The sequence below is a fragment of the Erpetoichthys calabaricus genome, chromosome 18, assembly GCF_900747795.2.
Source record: "Erpetoichthys calabaricus chromosome 18, fErpCal1.3, whole genome shotgun sequence".
Classification (NCBI taxonomy): domain Eukaryota; kingdom Metazoa; phylum Chordata; class Cladistia; order Polypteriformes; family Polypteridae; genus Erpetoichthys; species Erpetoichthys calabaricus.
In genome coordinates this window covers 87,928,328-87,941,038 of record NC_041411.2, presented here as the reverse complement: position 1 = coordinate 87,941,038, position 12,711 = coordinate 87,928,328, and the positions used below count along the sequence as shown (strand labels likewise).

The 12,711-nt window shown below is 41.9% G+C and overlaps 1 protein-coding gene across 4 annotated transcripts in view; it reads left to right on the top strand.

Moving 5' to 3' along the window:
* Positions 1-12,508, top strand: part of LOC114668664 (kelch domain-containing protein 8B-like) — a 523,257-nt gene extending 510,749 nt beyond the window's left edge. For all 4 annotated transcript variants that reach the window (XM_051921169.1, XM_028824538.2, XM_051921167.1 and 1 more), the window contains one exon: positions 11,700-12,508. In XM_051921169.1, coding sequence (XP_051777129.1) covers positions 11,700-11,896 — 197 coding nt within the window. In that variant the 3' untranslated portion in view covers positions 11,897-12,508. The remainder of the gene's footprint in view (positions 1-11,699) is intronic.
* Positions 12,509-12,711: the final 203 nt, after the last annotated feature.

Below are 12,711 nucleotides of genomic sequence, written 5' to 3'. Positions count from 1 at the left end.
TTAAGGTGGGTGTTATTGATGCTGCAGCATTAGGCCCATTCCTGAAATAGGCCCAGATGAAAACAGATGAGAATTTTCTGGAAGCTGAACAGTTTTCCTTTGCTATATTAACCTCAAAATAATTCTTAGAATTCATGTTCAATAAAGGCTGGCTGGTTACGTCGCAAGCAATTAAGGCTCCTTGGTTGGTCTGTGTGTGCATGTACGGTGAGCATCGAATGCACATGCACCAATGCCGAGAAAAAATAGGCCTTTTTTGCGCTGCAGCATCAGGCCCAATTTCGTCTTAATCTGGCCCTGCCTGTGTGCACCATCACAAAGTCCAGAACCTCATATGCTGTTTATGGTATGAAGGAGAAACCATCCAAGACGGAAAGAGGAAGGTCATTCTATCAGAGAGACTTCATTCACCTGTACGCCAAAAATCCTGCTAGGCATCAGTCCCACTGCTAAATCTAAAAGCAATTTAGCTGATGTTTCCTTTGATGCTAATGTTCAGTTTCCAGACCTTTATGGAATGTACTGTCAAAGAAGGGAAACACAACAGAAAAAGATTTGGGGCATCACAGGTTACCCAGCTTAATGTCAGAATTGGGTTTGTGCAAAACAACTGCAAAATAATGAAGGTAGTCAGTGTAGACATTGTAATGGCTTCTTGAAGCCCAAAATAAATGACTCTTGGATGTGGTCCATTCAAATCAGAAGTCGGGTCCTGAATGACAAAAGACTTCCTGTAGTGAGGTGTTCATGAAGTGGAGGGGGTGGACCTGACAGTGTTCTGGCAGGAAGTGATGTCATTAGTCTTCTGGTGAGTTCTAAAGCAAACAGTGTTACATCCAAATCTCTTTCCTGTATTTTTAGATGAACTTAAATCTGGAGAACACACCTTACTCTCATGTGCGTAACAATACTCTTCAGTAAGCTTTTTAACTTTAAAGCAGAGATGTATGTTTATTAGGGCTTTACATCTAGACTATTATTCAGTGTCTTCATCATTTATAATTCTTTCTTTGCGTTTATATAGCACTTTTCTCACTACTCAAAGACTCAGCAAATGCAGGTTAAGGGCCTTGCTCAAGGGCCCAACAGAGCAGACCCTCTTTGGCATTTACGGGATTCGAACCAGCAACCTTCTGATTGCCAGTACAGAGCCCTAGCCTCAGATTTATTTCATTTAGTTAATTTCCTGTTATTCTCTTTCAACAGAATACTGCTGTGAGTTGAAGTTTCTATACTTTGTCTTCATGTATTGAATGATTGAAATGATAAAGTGCACCTGAATGTGGGGAGATTCCCACTTTCTTTCTCATAGTGTTAGGCTGAGGGAGGATGCCTCCAACAGAGGACTACATGGTGGCAGTAATGCATTGTTGGTTGGTAAGTAGCTCTAATTAAGGTGTATCAGCCTTCTGGTGTTCAGGTTATTCTCAGATACCAAGTGTTGTGATTGTGCTCCGTTTTAATAGTTTGTTATTATTGAAACAAGTTTCTAAGTATGAAATCATGGCTACTATGGTTATTGGAGTTACTAAATCAATTCCTGATGTGAATTTTTTAGTTAATTGTCATGCAGTTAAAAATTATTTGTCTCTTTCCTTAACACCATCTTGTTTCTCATGAGGGTGTGGTGTGGTTGCCACCATGTTCATTTGATCACTGATGCGTAGCATCACAGGGCTGGTCCAGCTGAACACCAAGGTGTCTAAGTTATATCTGAGGACACCATGAAGGTGTGTCAGTCCTTAGTGTCTAGGTTATATCCTGGTACACTCATGTGTTGTTTCAAGCAAGGGGTCCCAATGTGGAGTACTGAGGAGTGAAACACATCTCGTAAAATCAGTGCTTAAGTGGATGAAGTCTTTGTGTGTATGTGTGTCTTTCTATGTGTATTAAGCGTAGGGTGCAAGAAGAAGCCAACTGATAATAAACTTGGTGAGTTTCACTCACTCAACAATATTGACCACTATGCCACATTGTACACATGATAATAAAATGCTTTCATTTTGTTATTGTTGCTCAAAAAAATTGTGTCATGTTCTGTACGTATTCTTACCACATGCACTCAGAGCAAGTAATCTAACTAAAGCTAAGCATGTTAGTGCCCAGCCAGTTGCTAGGAGAGGTGTTGGCGAGGCCAGCAGGGGGCACTTATCCTGTGGTCTGACTGTGGATCCCAGTGCTGCAGTGCAGTGACTGGGACACTGTGCTGTGAAAACGGCACCATGCTTCAGATGAGACATAAAACCGAGGTCCTGACTCTCCCTGAGCATCTTTCATAAAGAATAGGGTGTATCCTGTTGCCCTGGCTAAAATGCCCACCACAGCCTAGTCGTTCTGGCCCCCAAATCATCCCCTGTCCCTAACTGGTTAATTATCTGTGTCACCTCTTCAATACTTAATAGCTAATGTATGGTGAACATACTGGCATAAAATGGCTGCTGCTGCATCATCCAGGTGGATGCTGCACGTTAGTGGTGGTTGAAGTGGCTGCGTAAAGCACTTTGAGTAGTGAGAAAAGAGCTTTATAAATGTACAGAATTATTATTATTATATACAACTATCCACTCTGCTCACACCTGAAAATGTTACTCACTAGTTTAGCATTTGTATAAACACTTCCATTTGACTGACTGACTTCCATTTAATTGGTGCAGAGTTTTTGGTTTTGTTCTATGTTCCCTATGCTTTACATCTCCTGCCCGTGTTTTTAATCCCATTCATTTTCCTGTTGTTTATACCAGCTCTGACCTGTCCAATTCACTCTTTGCTAATGCCACTTTTTCTTGTCCAAGCTTTTATGTTGTCATGAAGGATCAACCAACAGACTCTGTGAGGGTCTATTGCATCAAAATCCATCCACAAATCCAATGTGCAAAATCAAAGAAATAACACTTACTGCATAGTGAGGGCTATGAAGCTGCTTTTGTTCTCAGTGGCCCAACTGTGTAATGAAAGTGTAATGTGTTACATTTTAGTTTAAAAAAAATCTCACTTGGCTCCCTTATTTTGGAGGAACCAGATTAATTTGCATGGATATTCAAAAGGATGTGAAGGAAAGCCGCTGCAATCAAGAGCATAATAAGATTATTAAGTGCACTGAAATGAACTTGTTATTTGCACAGGCCAGCCTTTATATATTTATTTATTAAGGCTAATGATATTATCTAGAACACCTCATGAATTATCGTGTACAGTCATTTTCATATTTTTAAAACTGTTACATAGGCAGATTTAATATCTCACACAGGATCACTCAGTAATTCATTGGTGGTGTCTAAAGAAAAGCCTTCAAGACCTCATCAACTTTAGAAAACCATCACCTCACATTGCAAAGAACCATCAGCTGGCTGATGACCTGTATGTATTTTATGGCAGGTTTGATAAGCCCAGGGTTACACCTCTTACCTCTTGTTTGTGGGGTTCAGCGGCTGTGGGGCATCTGTTGGCGAAGAAAGGTTCACTGATCTTGACTTTGCTGATGATGCTGTGATCTTCGTGGAGTCAATGGAGACTCTGATTGGGGCTCTCGAGAGACTGGACGAGGAGTCTGAGTGTCTGGGCTTGTGAGTGTCCTGATAAAAAACAAGATCCAGGCCTTTAATGACCTCTTAGGCACAGCCATCAGCAGTGTGTCTGTCTGCGGAGAGAGTGTCAACCTTGTCGAGAGGTTTACTTACCTCAGCAGTGACATTCATATCTCTGGTGACTCTTCCTATGAAGTCATTAGGGTCGAGGTGTCATGAGGTCACTGGAAAGGTGTGTGGAGCTCCTGATATCTATGCAAAAGGATGAAGGTCCAAGTCTTTAGAGTCCTGATGCTTCCTGTCTTGCTATATGGTTGTGAGACATGGACGCTATCCAGTGACCGGAGATGAAGACTGGACTCCTTTGGTACTGTGTCTGTTCGGAGAATCCTTGGGTACCGCTGGTTTGACTTTGTGTCAAATGAGAGGTTGCTCATGGAGTCCTGAATGAGGCACATTACATGCATTGTGAGGGAGTTTCATTTCCGGCACTATGGCCATGTGGCACTATACCCCTTGGGTGATCCAGCTCACAAGATCCTCATTGTTGAGGAACCAAGTGGTTGGACCAAGCCAAGGGGACATCCACAGAACACCTGGCTGTGGCAGATAGAGGGTGGGACTGGACCGTGTGTCTACTTGGGGGGTTGCCAACCAGGATCCTGCGCTGTTTTGTCGTGTGATGGGTGCGGTAACATGCTGTACCAGTGAATGCTCCCCAACATGACTTGAACCTGACGTGACCTGACCTCTTGTTCCAGTCCTCCCAGTACAGAAACAAATTTGACCTTCTACTCTGTATCTTTTACCATTCAAATCACGCTGTGAAGATGATGTGTGGCGGCTCTGTAAGAGACAACACACTAAGAAAACAACAGGTTGAGACAGTGGCTCATCCTTCTGAATGAAAATCTGTGTCAATCAATTGGCTCCTGTCTTTACACGTATTTTTAACAAATCATTAGCATGGTGTGAATTTAATGTATGCCTCAAACAAGCCACAATCATTCCAATCCCAAAAGATTTACTGCATAACAGGACTAAACAACTACAGACCTGTTGCTATGATCATGAAAACATTTAAGGGTTGATATTAACTTTCCTGAAGGACATCATGTCTCCCTTGTTGGACCCCCTTCAGTTACCCTACTGAGTAAACAGGACAGTGGATGATACGGTCAATAGGGGTCTACAGCGACCCAGGAGTCTATGCAAAAATTATTTTTATGCATTTCTGTTCAGTATTTAATACAACCATCAGAGAACTCCTCCACTTTGAACTCACCCAGCTTTCTGTCCCTGACTCCTTTTGTAAGTGGATTACTAACTTCTTGAAAAATAGTAAACATTGTCTGAAACTGGGGAATCTCGTCACTAGTCAATCAACACTGCTGCCCCAGGGATATGTGCTCTTCTTCCTCTAAAACTAATGACAACACCTGTAAGGAACCCTTCTGTCAAAGTCCTCAAATATGCAGATGACATAACCATCATTCTCATCAGGAATGGTGACCATTTTGCATACAGAGCTGGTGACCTTTGGCGCAGTGAGAACAATCTGGAGCTAAACACGTTCAAAACCGTAGAAATGACAGTGGAATATTACCTTCTCTCACCATATTTTATAATAATGTGTCAGTTGTGGAAACCTTCACATTTTTGGAATCAATACTCTCACTGGACTTGAAATAGAAGACCAATATAAATTCCATTATAAGAGAGGCACAGTGGCAGATGGTCTCCCTGTGGTTCAAACTACTACAGGAGCTGCAGATTCAGTTCTACACATTAATCATCAAGTCTGTTCTAAACTCATCCATCACTGTGTGGTTTGGATCAGCAACTAAATATGACAAGAACAGTCAGGTCAACAAATAGTAAGGTCTGCCAAAAAGATCCTTGGCATTAGTCTCCCCATCTTACAGGACATGAACCAGAGTCATGAATCAGGCAGGGAAAAATCATCACCAACCTCTGACATTGAGGCCACAATTTCTTTGAACGTCTACCATCTGCTAGATGTTATAGACACCTATGCCAGAACAAGCAGATACAAGAACGATTTCTTTCCACAGGCCATCAAGCTAAAAAAAAATGGTTAATCCATACTGGGCATTCCCCATATCCTGCAATATTCTTCGATTCAGCTAGTGCTTAATTGATGGTTCATTCAGAATTTTGACTTGCTCAATGTGAGCACTAGTTCACACTTCTTGTTTTGAATTTTCTTACTTATTAATTGTGTGCATGTTTATCATGTAACTATACATGGATAGTCAAAAACAAAGTCATATTCCTTGTATGCATGCATACTTAGCCAATTCATTTTATTCTGAGTCGGATTCTGATTCTAAATAAAGTATTCAGCAATAAGAAGACGTAATGCAATGCAGTTTAAAGTACAAAACCATTTCTGGGCAGGAACACATTAGAATCCACCAAGGTTGTGTTTTGCATTGCAGTTACAGGCTGTTCCTGCTGTCCAAAATGAACCGCAGAGAGCTCACATTTTGGCTTTTTCAAGAGGGAGAAAATGCAGCGTCAACTTGACTGGTCTCACGTGTGAAGGAACGGCTCCTCCTAGAGCCCAGTTGTGGAAATTGCAACACATTTTTCTTGCAGTACTGTAGATTGATTCCTAAGCAGTTGGTACCATGCACTTTAATTTATCCTCTTAGCAAAATTCAGGAATCAGGCCACAAGGTAATTCGACACCAGAAGATGTCCTCCACTGTATACGAAGCTCTCTTTGAGTCTTTTAAATAGAACACACACACACACACACAGCTACCCAGTAATCATACATGCATTAACTATTCTCTCACTTTATCTTTTGGCACAAGCTAATAAATTGCTTAAAGCACATTTCCCTCCAAAGAGGTAAGCCAAAAACATTAAAGTGAAGAGGAGGAAAAAACAGATGGATGATCCTAATTACAAATTAACATCTGATAGGCAGCAGTATTTTAAAAAGAATTGTTTTCCTAGTGCATTTAGTAGGGGACCGTTTCCAGTTTTGTAACATATTTATTTGTTTATTTTTTTTATATCTCATTGATGTTTTGGCAGCCTAGCCAGCAGTCATTTTTAATAATCAACATCGTCCACCTCCGCACCACCCATTAAGCCAATGTTGTCAATGCTTCTTTTCCTAATCCGCAGCCTGCACCCCCTTTCATAGGAACCAAATGAAGGGCTGCTTCTCCTGAGGTTATCCTAGCAGTGGGAATAGCACAATTAATTAATGAGCATAGTGCATGAAATTGTCAAGGTTAATGATATAAAACTGAGGTGTGCCAAATGTGGATTACCCTGTGAGCACTAGGTTATAGGCCCTGATATTGAAACTACACAAGGCAGAGCAAGACATCCTCCCTTTCATTCCTAAGTTAAATAATGGAAGTAATATTAATAATTCTGCATTCCTTTACAATTTCAATACAATGGACCACTGGCTTTGGATTTAGTGGGAGGGGAAGGGGGCACTGGAGGACAATGAAAGGCCTGAGACCTCTCACATTATGATTATATTATTATACATTAATCATGTATTATTTGTTTGAATAATTTTTATTGAGGAAACACAATGTATGCTTTTTAAGCTTATGTCAGAAAATGAGACCTCCAACTGTCCATCCATCCATCCATCCATCCATCCATCCAAGTTATGGATGCCATTGCCTAATTTTGCTGAGTCAGGAACAAGTCAGGAACCAGGTCTGAACAGAGTTCTAGTCCACTGCATGATGCACTCAAATGCACACCCACCTACTGTTGTAATATAATTTTTCAACTTCTTCAAGTCATTTTGATATCTTTTTTTGTAGAAATAATTGGTTTTTGCACTTTTTGAATTATTGTATGGGTATTCTGGCAATTAAATTTTGTGTTTTATGTTTTTGGATGGTGGTCACCATTTTGGGACATACTGAGCTATTGGCCATTTGTGTTCCTTATTGCTTTTGTCTGTCACATTCTGTTCTCATGAACTTCTACAGGTGCACAGTGGAGTCCATCTTCACTGGGTGCATCATATCTGCTCAGGTAAAGAAAGTAAAGCACCGCAGAGGATAGTGAAGGTGGTATAGAACATTACTGGTGCCCAGCTTCCTTATTTTCAAAACATGTATAACACTCGCTGACTTTGAAAGGCACACAGTAAAATTAAAGACTTCAGTCATCTTGCACAGACACTTTTCTCATTTCTTCCTTCTAATAATAATAAATAATTCATTACATTTATATAGCGCTTTTCTCAGTACTCAAAGCGCTATCCACACAGGGAGGAACCGGGAAGTGAACCCACAATCTTCTGGCAAATAGTATAGGATCATTGGCACTTGCACTAGTAGATACAGTATAGGGATAGTTTCTCTCATCAAGTCATAAGGTTGCTGAACAGTTCAAACAAGTATAAATATTATAACGTAAAACACAGTGGGAGGTGCAATCTCTTCTGCATGTTCTGGGTCTACTCCGAGGTCTGCTCCTGGTTAGACATGCCCAAAACACCTCCACATGGAGGCATTCGGAGGCATCCTAATCAGATGCCTGAACCACTTGAATTTGATTTTTTTGATGCAGTTCTACTTTTAGCTCATCTAGAAAGTTTGTGCTCCTCAACCTATATCAAAGGCTGAGTCAACACACCCTATGAAGGAAGCTCATTTCCGCCACTTGTATCTGAGATTTAGTTCTGTCAGTCACTACCCAAAGCTTGAGGCCATAGGTGAGGGTAGCAGTATAGATTGACATTAAATCAAGAGCTTTACCCTTTGACTCGGCTCTCTCTTCACCATAACTGACTGGTACAATGTCTGCATAACTACTGATGCCACTCCAATCTGCCTGTTGATCTCTTGGTCCCTTGTTCCCTTACTCATGAACAAGATCCCAGGGATACTTAAACTCCTCTGCTTGATCTCAGACTTGAACCTCATCTAGACTTCTTCACATTCAGAAGCAAATCACCGTAGTGTTCACCTGAGGTCACCACCCGATGAAGCCAACAGGACCAAATCATCTGCAAAAAGTAGAGATGTGATCCTGAGGTCATTGAACTAGACCTCTTTCACCCACTGACTGCACCTGGAAATTATGTCCTGATCTTGTATACACATAATAGTGTCAAATATTTAGGACATATATTGTATATAATTATATAGAGACTGTATATTGCATGCTAACTGCTGTAAAAGGTTTTTGTAGTGTATTTTTGTCAACTTGCCTGTGACATGCAAGCATGAATTTCACTATACTACATAGTGTGTGGGATGGGATGAAGATCATCACTGGCTGCAGCTCAAAGCGGGGTACCACCATTGAGAGAGACGTGAAGAGAGCAAACCATATGAACAACTTCTTTAACAGGTTTGACCACCCTAACCCACTCTCACTCTCACCTCGGAGTACTGCACCCTCCACAAATCCTTCTGCTGATACCAGCATAGGAGAGACATCCTCACCCATAATTACAACAGCGCAAGTGAGCAGAGAGCTGAGGAGACTTTGTGCCAGCAAAGCAGCGGGTCCAGATGGAATATCGCCACGACTGCTGAAGGTCTGTGCATCGGAGCTGGGGGGTCCTCTACAGCGCATCTTCAACCTGAGCCTGGAACAGGGGAGAGTCCCGAGGCTTTGGAAAACATCTTGCATCAACCCAGTCCCAAAGGTATCACGTCCTAGTGAGCTGAATGACTTCCGGCCTGTTGCTCTGACATCACGTGTGATGAAGATCATGGAGAGGCTGCTGCTTCACCACCTGAGACCACAGGTTCAACACGCCCTCGACCCTCTGCAGTTTGCATATCAGAAGAAGGTGGGAGCGGAGGATGCCATCATCTATATGCTACATCGATCCCTCTCCTACTTGGACAGAGGCAGTGGTGCTGTAAGAATTATGTTTCTAGACTTCTCTAGCGCCTTCAACACAATCCAACCTCTGGTCCTTAGGGACAAGCTGACAGAGATGGGAGTAGATTCATACCTAGTGGCATGGATCGTGGACTATCTTAAAGACAGACCTCAGTATGTGCGTCTTGGGAACTGCACGTCTGACATTGTGGTCAGCAACACAGGAGCGCCTCAGGGGACTGTACTTTCTCCGGTCCTGTTCAGCCTATATACATCGGAATTCCAATACAACTCGGAGTCCTGCCACGTGCAAAAGTTCGCTGATGACACTGCTATTGTGGGCTGCATCAGGAGTGGGCAGGAGGAGGAGTATAGGGACCTAATCAAGGACTTTGTTAAATGGTGCGACTCAAACCACCTACACCTGAACACCAGCAAAACCAAGGAGCTGGTGGTGGATTTTAGGAGGCCAGACCCCTCATAGACCCCGTGATCATCAAAGGTGACTGTGTGCAGATGGTGCAGACCTATAAATATCTGGGAGTGCAGCTGGATGATAAATTAGACTGGACTGCCAATACTGATGCTCTGTGCAAGAAAGGACAGAGCCGGTTATACTACCTTAGAAGGCTGGCGTCCTTCAACATCTGCAATAAGATGCTGCAGATGTTCTATCAGACGGTTGTGGCGAGTGCCCTCTTCTATGTGGTGGTGTGCAGGGGAGGCAGCATTAAGAAGAAAGACGCCTCATGCCTGGACAAACTGGTGAGGAAGGCAGGCTCTATTGTTGGCATGGAGCTGGACAGTTTGACATCTGTGGCAGAGCGACGGGCACTGAGCAGGCTCCTGTCAATCATGGAGAATCCACTGCATCCACTAAACAGTGTCATCTCCAGACAGAAGAGCAGCTTCAGTGACAGATTGCTGTCACTGTCCTGCTCCACTGAAAGACTGAGGAGATCGTTCCTCCCCCAAACTATGCGACTCTTTAATTCCACCCGGGGGGTAAACATTAACATTATATAAAGATATTGTCTGTTTTTTACCTGCATTATTATCAATCTTTAATTTAATATTGTTTTTTGTATCAGTAAGGTGCTGCTGGAGTATGTGAATTTCCCCTTGGGATTAATAAAGTGTCTATCTATCTATCTATCTATCTATCTATCTATCTATCTATCTATCTATCTATCTATCTATCTATCTATCTATCTATCTATCTATCTATCTATCTATTATATAGTGTCTTTCATATCTATCTATCTATCTATCTATCTATCTATCTATCTATCTATCTATCTATCTATCTATCTATCTATCTATCTATCTATCTATCTATCTATCTACATGCAACAATAAATTACACATGACTTGATTGACTCGTGTCTCCCTATAAAAGATGAAGATACCCAGTTTCCAACATCCACGTATTTACTTTTGTTACTCTAACTTACTCTTTAGTGTTAAAGGAAGTCAAGTTCTCCCAAGAAGATGTTAGTGCTAACATTTCATCCTTATTTTGATTTTGATTCTTGTTTTTGTGTGTTCGGCTATGGACTATTGGTATTTTCAAGTCCTCACAATTTTTTTGTGGTCCAAGGCCAAGGTCCAAGTCTTTAGGGCCCTGGTGCTTCCTATTTTGCTATATGGCTATGAGACATGGACTCTATCCAGTGGCCTGAGACAAAGACAGGACTCGGTACTGTGTCTTCAGAAAATCCTTTGGGTCTTCTGAGTTCACTTTGTGTCGAAGGAGCCGTTGCTCATGGAGTTCAGCGTATTAGGCACATTACCTGCATTGTGAGGGAGCATCAGTTACTGTATGGCCATGTGGTGTGATTCCCTGAGGGTGATGTAGCTTACAGGATCCTCATTGCTGAGGGGACGCCCACGTAACACCTGGCTGTGGCAGATAGATAGTCATTTCCAGGGGGTGGGACTGGACCGTGTGCCTGCCTGGGGGATTGCCAACCAGGATCATGAGCTGTTTCATCATGTGATGGGTGTGGCAATGCATTGTACCAGTGCCTGCTCCCTAACCTGACCTGACATGTCCATTTTCTGACCCTATTTCCTGTTCCTGACCACGACTCCATTGACTCCTTTTGTGTCTCCCCTTCCGGACTTTATGTTTAAAATTCTACTTGCCAGCTATACTTTACAATTTTTAACACCCTCACTGATACAGGGTTAATTTAGAGACATATATCTATACCACACAAAAATATTTCATACTTTTTAATGTGAAATATATAAAACATGGATGTGCTGTTGTGGAATTTGATCTCAAGCTGCTGTATTTTTGTCTTTTTACATCTGCAGGAAATCAGCCATCTCCACTGTCATCTGTGGAAGGTTACAACCCAGGGAAGAGAAAATGGGAGTATCTGGCCCCTATGCCAAGCCCTCGGTGTTCATGTGCAGGACTTCAAACTGAACACATTCTTTTTGTCATCGGAGGTGTGGCTCAGGGTCCCAGCAATGCTGTGGAAGGACTTTGTATAAGGGAATGTGTGTAAAACAGTGTGGAAATATAATTGCTTTATTCCCACTACTGCCACCAACACTCAGAAAAAAAACAAAACAAAAAAAGTCTCTGTCTTGCCACTCCAATCTGCAGAAAGCACACAAGAGCGTGGAACTCTTTTTTCTGTCTGCAGTTGTTCAGTAGGCTTGTGGTTTTTGGTTTGGTGTGCATTTAGATTAGCAGGCAACAATGTACAAAATCGTAGATCTCACTTTAGCCTAAAGCTCTTGAGCTTTTAGCATAAACCAAGATCTCAGTTTTGCTTAGGATGTGGGTGGGTGGCCAAGAACAGTAGGTGATGTGAAGTCAAGGTTCTCTTCAAAGTACCATATTCATGGAGAGGTGTGGGAGCCCATGGAAATGTGCATTACCCTTTGTCAAAGGGAGCACAGGGCTGATCAGAGACACTGGAAAAGGACTTCTTATTAGCAAGGAAGCCTTACACAACTCACATCTGCACTTCTTGGGGTTCAAATTTGCTGACTACAAAGTGTTGTAGGAGCAGTTGTCGCTTTGTAATATTGTAGTAAATTTGTCCTTTTTGAAAGTAGCTTTCTAATGCAAGTAATGGTCCTTGAAATAAAGTTTAAATTTGTCAATTTTCTGGAAATTATCTCTTTTTTCAGTGTGGATCATGAAAACACTGTTGTGTTGGCCTTTATCCTAAAACAGGGGCTATCCAAAAACCAACCGATCTATCCTGAACAACCATTCAGCACTTTATACAGTCATATGAAAAAGTTTGGGAACCTCTCTTAATTCTTTGGATTTTTGTTTATCATTGGCTGAGCTTTCAAAGTAGCAACT